General features: G+C 46.3%; 1 protein-coding gene across 1 annotated transcript in view; it reads right to left on the reverse strand.

Moving 5' to 3' along the window:
* Window positions 1-9,845, reverse strand: part of ube3c (ubiquitin protein ligase E3C) — a 40,699-nt gene continuing 30,854 nt past the window's right edge. Inside the window, exons 20-24 of the mRNA XM_076290231.1 lie at window positions 6,612-6,824; window positions 4,523-4,711; window positions 4,177-4,243; window positions 3,928-4,058; window positions 1-1,664 (exon numbers count right to left, since the gene is read on the reverse strand). Coding sequence (XP_076146346.1) covers window positions 1,494-1,664; window positions 3,928-4,058; window positions 4,177-4,243; window positions 4,523-4,711; window positions 6,612-6,824 — 771 coding nt within the window. The 3' untranslated portion in view covers window positions 1-1,493. The remainder of the gene's footprint in view (window positions 1,665-3,927; window positions 4,059-4,176; window positions 4,244-4,522; window positions 4,712-6,611; window positions 6,825-9,845) is intronic.

The following is a 9,845-nucleotide window of genomic DNA, read 5'->3' on the forward strand; positions in this document are numbered from 1 at the left end:
TTGCAAAAAAAGAACTAAAAACAACTTTTTAATCCATATCCATTTACACTCTTCCTCCCATGGCATGGGTACACAGATCTCCACACTCTGTACGGAAGGGACTGTTACTTCAAGACAAACTGTTATTGAGGGCACATGGGACTGTGTTCACTTTTAAGAGTAAGCAGCTGACTTCAGGATTCAGCCTTTATCCCAAACACAACGGGATCATGGCCGAGGGAAAATACAATCTATACAAACACACTGTGCAAAGTAGTAGCACGCAGAAAATGTGTTGACATGTACATATGGGCAAATACCATTGGCCACACTGTCACCACAAAACGTGCTTATATATGTTGGGCAAGATCCAAAGTCATCAACCTTACTTGACATGGTAAAGAATGCCTTAAAAGACAGAAAACGTCATGATGCCAAGTAATACTGGTCATATTAATTACCAATATGGAAATCACACAAAATATCTGCTATTATTGGTTAATGCTTCAGTCATGCAGGCTTAATCAAAGAGAAGCCTTGAGTAGCCCCTGGTAGGAAAGGGCGCGTGGCTGGGCAGCACGGTGCCTGCTCTCTGCAGCATCAGCATCTGAAACCGTCCCCAAAGACCTACTGCTCCATGACCTCCGACCATTTAATGTTTGAAATGTGCTCCAACTGCTTGGTTGAGTGAGCGGTAAATCTTGACCAGCCTCTTCTGTTAGCATCGCTAACATGTTTAGCCCCCTGTGTTATCTTTGTCATTCAGCGGAGACCAACGCTAACACGACAAAATTGGTCAAGGCTTTTCCTTCAGTGGTCTTTGAGAGATGTTACTGCCGTCACAAATATCATTGAGGCCGATGTGTTAGCATGTCTACTATAGCGTATCTGTCTGCTTGTGTTAGTGTAACTAAAGCTTGAGTTCTTCTTTTACCATCACAAAGTTGAGGATTTCTGTTAACAAGGCTGAAAAGCATCTGATTGTGGTAGATCAGCTAAATCTTTGGTGAATTTGCCATTGGATAGGTACATTTCTTACATTTTATTTTTAGCGTGCAAACTCCCAAAAGTGTAATCTTGACTGTAGGATGTAGGTTTTGCACAAAAGCAACTAATATCTATAGTAGCCATTCCATTTTTTTTTTCAATACATATTGTAGGTTTTCTTTAAAATACATGTTACATCATCTTAAAATAAAATGTCTAAATGTCCTTTCCCCTGTTACGCAATGTCCGCCTAGAGCCTTTTAGAGTGCTTCAACAGTCAGGAATTCCAAAAAACACCCAAAGATATCTGTGCTGTGATTGGTGATTTTGTTTTATGTCCTCAGCCAATCACTGCAGCCTTTCAACAGACAAGCACAGCCTGTCTTGATCACGTTTCTCCTCTTGTGATTGTCGTGGTGGTCACCAAACTCCACTTTCACAACAATCACCACCACTGAAACCAACACCAACTTCACTTCCTGTCCAGGTCTGTAGAGTTGCTGTGGCAACCCACCCAAGGCCTTTCCTCAGCTGAGCTCGAAGCCTGCGGAGGACTCGATGGCATAGAGCAGCTTGTTCCTCATCAGGTGTTGGTCACAGAACTCTGGGAGCTTCAGAAGGTTCATGCAGGTGCTGGCGGTGGGTAGCCTCTCCAGGTCAGCTCCGCCATTGTGAATACAAAAGGCCGGGTACAGCTCCTACAGACAAAAACATAAACATAGGACTCACTGACAGTTTCTTTTTTTTAACGTTTATTTTCTGGGCTTTTGGCCTTTATTTGGACAGGACAGTGAAGACAGACAGGAAGTGAGTGGGAGAGAGAGATGGGGTGGGATCGGGACATGACCGCAGGAGAGAGATGGGGTGGGATCGGGACATGACCGCAGGAGAGAGATGGGGTGGGATCGGGAAATGACCGCAGGAGAGAGATGGGGTGGGATCGGGACATGACCGCAGGTCGGACTGGAACCTGGGTCCCCGTGGGCACTCGGAGCCGTATATGGTACAAACGCTGTAGCATGTGTGCATGTTTTTTTACATATAGAATTACTACAGGAAACAAGATGACTACTGGATGAAGCTAGCACATTTGATTTATTGAATGGACCTGATAGTTGTTCTGAATCAACGTGTCTACATCTACAGCCTGTACATGATTGGTGAGGCTGTTGACGCCTGACGGCGAGCGGTGACAAGAGCTGGTTTGACTGGGGCCGTCCTCCTTAATTGCACCCCAATCTGTGTTCATTTGGTCGCGCGTTCACCTAATCTCTTCCTGCTTGAGAGCCTGCGACCCCCTCACCTCTCCTGTGATTGCAGATGGACTGACCCCGTTAGCTGCACTGCCCTACACCCTTTGCTGGACAGACAAATCCCCGCAGCCCTTGTGAGACGGCTGTGCTGGCGGGATGGGCAGTCCCCAAAACGAACCCCGTTTAGCGCCTCCGGAGTGGGCCAATGGTTGAGGGGAGGCCGCTTCGCTTTAACAAGGCCATTTTTCTGACAATTACCGTATTAAACTATCGTTGGTTATTGGGGAAGTGTCACGGTGCAGGCGATAATTTTGAGAAAAAGGTTTCCATCATCTTTTTTAAATGGCTTCTCTTGACAGGGCTATTTCTCCCCTAATGAATTCTGGGACGTTTAACGGCACCTAATTAAGGCTGAGCTGGCTGCAGAGACGGAAGGGGTGAGAGGGCATCTCTTCCGTCCCATCGTTGCGCTCGCTCTCACTCCTCTTCTTTCCCTGTCTCCTTCCATCTCTCAGCGTCTGTCCCTCCCAAAGTCAAATTCATTAAAAACAGGTACACTTGCTGACTTAGGGGAGCGGCACGTACCTGTATCTTTTTAAGAGTCTCTCGGAAACATTTCGCCCCAAGAGGAGAAGAGCTCTTTGGTGTTTTTAACCTAATGACGGCCATAAACAGCCCTAATAAAACCAATCAAACGACAATTATAGAGCCTGGTTAGTCTAAGTAAGGCATTAAACGGCTAATGGATTTCATTGGAGATTTTTTTTTCTGTCATCTTCCTCATGGTTTTAGTGTCCTATTCAATCAAGAGATTAAGAAGGAGAGAGTGCTCTATCACAGAAATTGACAGTTGATAGCACAGTAATGGAATCCCAATAAAAGCCACCTCTATGCTCTGTCTGTTAGGAGCCCCGTCAGTGCCAGATAAGAACAAAATCAAAGCTAAAGTTCATAATCTACAATGTCCCATAGACAATATTAACCAACATTTTCAACTCTACCCATAAAAATCGCAAAGCTAGTTGAAATTGAAACCTCTGGTTCGACTGGACATTCTCTATGTGACATTCACTCTACAGTGTTTTGGGACAAGCTTCAGGAAAAAAACACAACTAGTTTATATACAGTACTAAGCTTTTCAAAAAAGTCAAACTTGTAAGGTGTCTTCTCAGACAGGTTAGTATTTACCAATTTAGCCAATGGGGGTTGGAGGGGGAGGACATTTTTGAGAAGTATGCAACATGGCACGTCTCTTTCCCCACAGGTGTCAATTTGAGTTCACACTGGCCTCGACATGGTGACTCGGTGTTTGCCGACTGGCCGCTGAAACTTGAGTCAGAGACGGGCAAAGCCTCAAATCATGTAATAACGCGGCAGGTTGTGGCCCCGAGGAGCACCGGTAGCTGGGGAAGATAAGCGCTAATCCTGCTGCACCTTATCGCTGCATGATGGGGAAATGATCGCTCGGAGACTTTATCTGGAGAGCTGCTTTCATTACATGCCCATTAAGGGCCAGCCCTCCCTAACACCGCAACCACCACAGCGCGCACACACACACACACACAGTGGTGGAATTGCTGGCCCCCACAGTACGCAAAAATCAACATCGATAACGGGATAACAGGAGACGCAACAATGGAGGAGGCCTCAGGAGGAAAAATAACGTGCAAACCGCAGAACTCTGGATGAACTCGGGGTGAACTCTGACCTTGAAGCCAAGCAGTGGTGGGCGTGAACAGCTGGTGACAAACTTGAGCAGTTTCCTCTTCTCATCGTCTGTGAAACTCTCCACCACCTCCCAGAAGATCTTGATCACCGGGTGGGTCGCCGAGTAGCCACCTGAAGATGAGAGGCTCCTTTAGTAAGTCAAATCACCTAAACTAGCCAATCAGGCCTGCAGCTTTATGGTAGGTTAACTGGCTGTAACACAGGTAATATTAGAATCAAAAGGGTGTACCTGAATAGTTAGTGAATTTCTTTAGGTCATCAAGGCAAATGGGTACACGTGCACCAGAAATCAGCACCTAAGAGGGCAAAGAGAGACAAGTCATTATGCAGAAGTGAACAATACTGTGATTTCTTTACGGTGTTTGTCTATGTCTGTCAAACTCTTTATATAGTGGTGATGCTGTACAGCTGTTTGTCAGTTACTTTCTGTGTTTGATGCTTTCTCTGGGTACCAATCCAAGCTGGTCTGTGCGTCTACTTAGATAAGGTTTTGGATGTGTGTGTGTGTGTGTGTGTGTGTGTGTGTTTGACTGTGTAAGTTTGTGAATGACAGCACCCCCCAAACAGACACACACCTGTATTTCCTGCTGGTCAAACATGCGAAGCCACTCCAGGTTGACCACATTGGCCAGGCCCTGCCGGAAGGCCAGGCAGTGCGGTCGAATCTGTTTGTTCAGGCGGTAATCAGCCACTAAATGGATGTAGGCTATCCGGTTTGCCGTGGTCACTGGGATGTCCTTGCCGCCCGGCTTCAGCTCAACCACCTGGAAACAACAAGCATACAAACGTCCACTTCGTGAGAGCCCATCAGTCAAGGGTAGGGTTGAGCAAAAGCCATTTTAGGGAAATACACCCATGTTTCCACACAATGCCCATTGGCTTGACAACATTATGGATGAAAATGGGCACTTTATTTCCTATTGAAGACTTGCAGGCGTGTCATCCTAAATTCAGTTTCAGAAATTCCTTGATTGCCAACCATTTGTATCCTTTAATTCCACACAAGAAGATGCTTCATCCTGCAACCTAGATGACACAATACGTCTACAACAAAAACAAAAGCAAGTCCGGCAAAATGCACTCAAATGATGTTATACGGGCTAAAAGCATTCGAATGCACACTTTTGCGCACAAGCATATGGACTGTGGCAGCGTTACTTTACAATTGGTCTTTTTGGGGGTTGGGGGAGTGAGGTGGGTGCATCGCGGCCTTGCGGTCAACTCTTTACCAGAGACAGCTGGGCCTTTCAGTGTTTGGCACACAATGACCAGGGGAGCCACATCCAATTAGCTTTAGTGTGGCAGATCTGGAGGGGTCAGACACCTCAGCAAACCTGCAGAAAGCAAGCTCAAAGCTCCCATTCAATCTCCATCTCAATACTTATGGCATACGTGTATGTGTGTGTGTGTGTGTGTGTGTGTGTGTAAATATAGGAGGGGTCTGTTATAATGGAATGGCCTGCAGCCATCATGACTTTTTAACCCTGATTATATGAACAGATTCCAGTCAGAAAATTGCTGGAAAAGGTTTGCAGCATTAATCACTGCACACTTGAAAACACAAGAGAGAGAGAGAGACATTTTGTCGGAAAATATCTTGAAGACTACGATCTTGCAAGCGCGTTCGGAGTCAAACACAGCGCTGACCCGTCCTTCAGCAGAATAGCAGAGCACAAGGCGTGCTCCTCGGCGACTGCGGGTGATTCTGATGGCTTTGTGGAAAATTTATCATGGCTACGTCTGTCTTTCAGAGGGCACTGGCGGGGCAGGGCTTCTGAATGTGCCTAATCTCCCATAAATGGCTTCCCATATCGCCTCTGCGCTGCCCTTTCACAAATGCTATCGACTGGGGGGAGGCCATTTTGTGGCCTATTTACAGAAAAGCCAATAGGCTGCAAGGCCCTGTGCAAACAGGGGCCTGCGGGCAGTTGGCTAACCCAGCTCAGGGTGCCACGGAGGGGGCAAAGACCCCTCTGATGAATACCCCCCAAACCTACCGATCACACTTCTCTCAGCGAATAAGGCATGCAGGTATGACTTGGGTGGAGAAAGAAGTAATGGACGTCTGTCAAGATATTTGTGTGTGAATGTGTGGAGTGTGTGTATATGGGGGGATGGGGTGTGTGTGTGTGTGTGTGTGGTGGGGGGTTGTAGAGTGACTGTATGTGTGTGTGATAGAATGACTGTGTGTGTGTGTGTGTGAGAGAGAGTTGAGAGGTGGTGTCTACTGGTTTATCAGTGGCAGCTTCTTGATAATTGGTGCTCCTGTGTGTTCTCCCAGCTGCTGAGTGTGTGTGATGGTCAACAGAGGTGTTCTTTCTGGCCGCCACACTGCACCCAGCAGCCAGCGGGGGCGAGGGACAGAGGGGGGACGTGCTTTATCTCCTGCTGCTCAGAATGCAGACACACAGCGCCAGGATCAATCATTAACAGCAACAGAAAAGAGCGAACAGAGAGAGGTGAACAAAGAGGTAGAGGAGGCCGACAAACAATGTTGACAAAAAAAAAAGAGAGAGAGAGAGAGAGAGAGAGAGAGAGGGAAAAGAACCCTCTGAAATCAATCAGAAAATCAGAAGTCAGAGGAATTATGTAAAGGGTTTTTGTAAAGGGGTGAAAAAGAAAAAAAAAATTTTGTTCTTCATCAGTGTCTCTGTCCATTCCCACCTGAGCCTCTCCGAGGTCATTGTTGACGATGGTGAAGTTCAGGCCCAGGTCCTCCACATCTTCCTCGTAGCTCTTGAGGAACAGAAGGTTCCGGTACATCTCTGGGTCCAGTGAGGCCAGGTGATGAATGTCCACGTCCGCACTCGTGCCCAGCAGCTTGGACAGAAAGAAACTGGCAAACGGCAGCTCGACCAGCATGTTCTCATACAGGGCCTATATTTCAAGAGAGAAAAAAGAGGACATTTTATGTTATTTAAAGAGACAGGCTGTGACAATGAACCACTTTTTAAAAGCATTTTCATAAGCAAGTAGTTCTGATAACATACATCTTCATGGTATATGGCCATGTGAAGAATAAAAAACATCTCACTTTCCAACCTGCCTCCTGGGCAATGCGTTATGTAGTCAGGGACCAAACCAGCCAATGAAATTTTACAGCAAATCACCACCAAAAGTCATTACCAAAATACATGTGTTAGCATTGTGCTGAATTGGTTTTGATCGGGTTTGTGCATGCCTTTTCTGTAGTTAGTCACTAGTTGTCAAATCACTAGTTTTCGACCACTGATCCTGTCATTCACTTAAATACATATTTCAGGAGTACAACAATGCAACATGTCAGACAAAAGACTTCAGCAGCCATCTAGGCAGTGGTGTGCAGGGGGAAAAAAGCTGTTAGTCTACAGTAAAAGGCAGCAAGCAGCCCGTCACCACTCTCCCTCTCCAACACACACACAAAAAACTCTTGACAGACGTTAACACCAGACCTGTGCTTACACACTAAGACTTGGAGGGCAATCCATCAAAAGTGCCCCCCCCCCCCCCCACCCCCACACACCTCTCCAAATAATGCCAGTTGCTGGCTCAAACCTTATAAATGTCAATCCTCACCTTGACCCGAGGCATCATCAAGCAGTGACTGGGAGCAGGTGAGTCATAAAGCCCAAAGCTAATGTACTGGAATAGTCTTCAAAAGAGCAGATTGGATCACATTAAAATATACAGGGGCCTTTTATAAATGATTGCACTAAACGACCCACCCTTCCCCAGGCACATCAGCTAAATGGATTATAAATTCAGGCAGTTTTCCATAATGCATGCATCTTAAAACACACACACCACACACACACACACCCACGGTAAATCACCCGGTATTTTCTAAACACAGGTTAATCGTGCTACTTCAAAACAGAGTGAAGGAGGGAGGGAGGGAGGGAAAAACAACAGGCGCCATTTTTTATGCAAAATAATCCACTTAGCATTTTTCACACACCCGAGTCATTTTGAGAACATATATTCATTGCTCCCCCCCCCTGAAACCTATCAATAACCTGTGCTGCCGGGAAACAGCAGCGTAGGGGACGCAAGGGAAAAGCGGGAACGCATTTCCACACCGGACGTGTGTGTGTGCGCGGGCGCTTGTGTGTGTGTTATTTATGCCTGTTTATTGCTAGAAATTGTGCCAAAATGACTTGGAATGTAAAAAAGGGTGCAGGGAGGATTAATTATGGGCCTGGGCCTTTTAATATAAGTGAGTGCCGTGGCAACGCAATTAATGCAAATGTGGGCGCGGTGAGCGAGGTAAACTGCGACAGCGGCTCCGGGGCCTTCTGTTAGCTGCCAGGCTAATTTGTTAATTTACAACATTAAGAATCAATAAAAATATAATGCGCCTCCAAACGCATCACTATCAATCAGGAGTTGTAACCTTCTCTCACTCTTTCTCCGTCTGCCCCTGAAACACTCGCTCACCCACTCGCTTGGTCACATGCCCCCCTCACTTTCTAGAAAGTTTGGAAGGAGAGAAATGAATGAGAGGGAGAAAGAGAGAGACAGAGAGAGAGAGCGCAATGGGCAGGTATAAATGGAAAGAGTGGGATATTGGAAGAGGGGGGTGCTCAGTGAAAGCATGCTGGGCACTTGTGTGATGTTAAGGAGACCTGTAAAATATACTGGGGTGGGGGAGGTCCGTAATGAGGTTGTGTATGTGTATGTGGTGTGTGTGTGTGTGTGTGGTGTGTGTATGTGTGTGTGTGCGTGTGTGGTGAAGGTTGGCAGGACGTTTGATCTGGGCAGTTTTAATGCAGAGCTGTAAAACTGGTAGATTTGGCCTAATGCTTCTACAAAAGCATGAGGGCAGTTGAGGGGGGTGGGAGAGAAGGACAGAAGAAGAAAGGAGCGAGTGCGACTACACAGCCCACGAGTCGCGTCGTCTCCTGTTTGGTTTTTTTGGAGGATGGAAATATGGCATACTGACATCCATCAGGAGCAAAAAAAATGAAATCCCATAATTTTGAAAATTATGGCATAAAAGCAATCAATACGCATTAACAAACAATGAGTCACCACTATGAGCCTGAGAGACTGTGACATCGATAAACTAGTGACCGTAAAGCAAAAGTCAAGTGACAAGTCTCCTTAAGTACTACTGCCGTTTCATTGCATCGAGGACAAATAATAACAATTAGCCATTTTGGTTTCTGGCCTCAACACTAGAAACTAATCACTCCAGTTTTACAAAGCAGCATTGTGTCTGACACTGACACACACACACACACACACACACACACACACAGAGACCACAAAGCATCACACTCAAACCTGACTAATACATTACCTCTGTGACAATTACTTCCTCATTGAGCCGTAAGAATTCATATTCTGTGATAACTGTGTGTCCTTGCATGTGTGTGCTACTGTGCGTCAACCTTATTCAAATGTGACACCACCACTCCACACTGCACTGATGATGCAACTCTAATCTATATCCGTTCCCTTTATAACAGCGCTAAACAAATATCAATACAGTTCCCCACTCACTCTGCCACTTTGGACTGTATTTATGGAGAGAGAGAGAGGGGGTTAATTGAAAGTCAAATTCAAATTAATTTCCTCACCTTAATTGCCACGGCCATTAGTACAGAGAGGGCTGGGAGAGAATTGGGGGGGGGGGGGGGGGGCGGGTAAGCCTGCTGACTGGTCATTTCTCATCAGAGAAGATTTCGGCATGTCCAGTGGAAGAAAAGGGGGCTGTGCTTACAGATCTGTGTTAAGAGGACTGAATAGCCTGCCTGTGTGTGTGTGTGTGTGTGTGTGTGTGTGTGTGTGTGTGTGTGTGTGTGTGTATGATACGGAGATGTTCCTGACTGTAAAACAGATCAAAACTCCATTACCAGGGTGGCCTGGGCTGCTTATTTATGTGATGCCCCTCCTCGCGGCCCACTCAGCCCGGCT

The sequence above is a fragment of the Alosa pseudoharengus genome, unplaced genomic scaffold (assembly GCF_046254945.1).
Source record: "Alosa pseudoharengus isolate Yale_2024_CS ecotype anadromous, Long Island Sound unplaced genomic scaffold, YU_APseudo_1.1 YU_APseudo_1.1_scf_18, whole genome shotgun sequence".
NCBI classification, from domain to species: Eukaryota; Metazoa; Chordata; class Actinopteri; order Clupeiformes; family Clupeidae; genus Alosa; species Alosa pseudoharengus.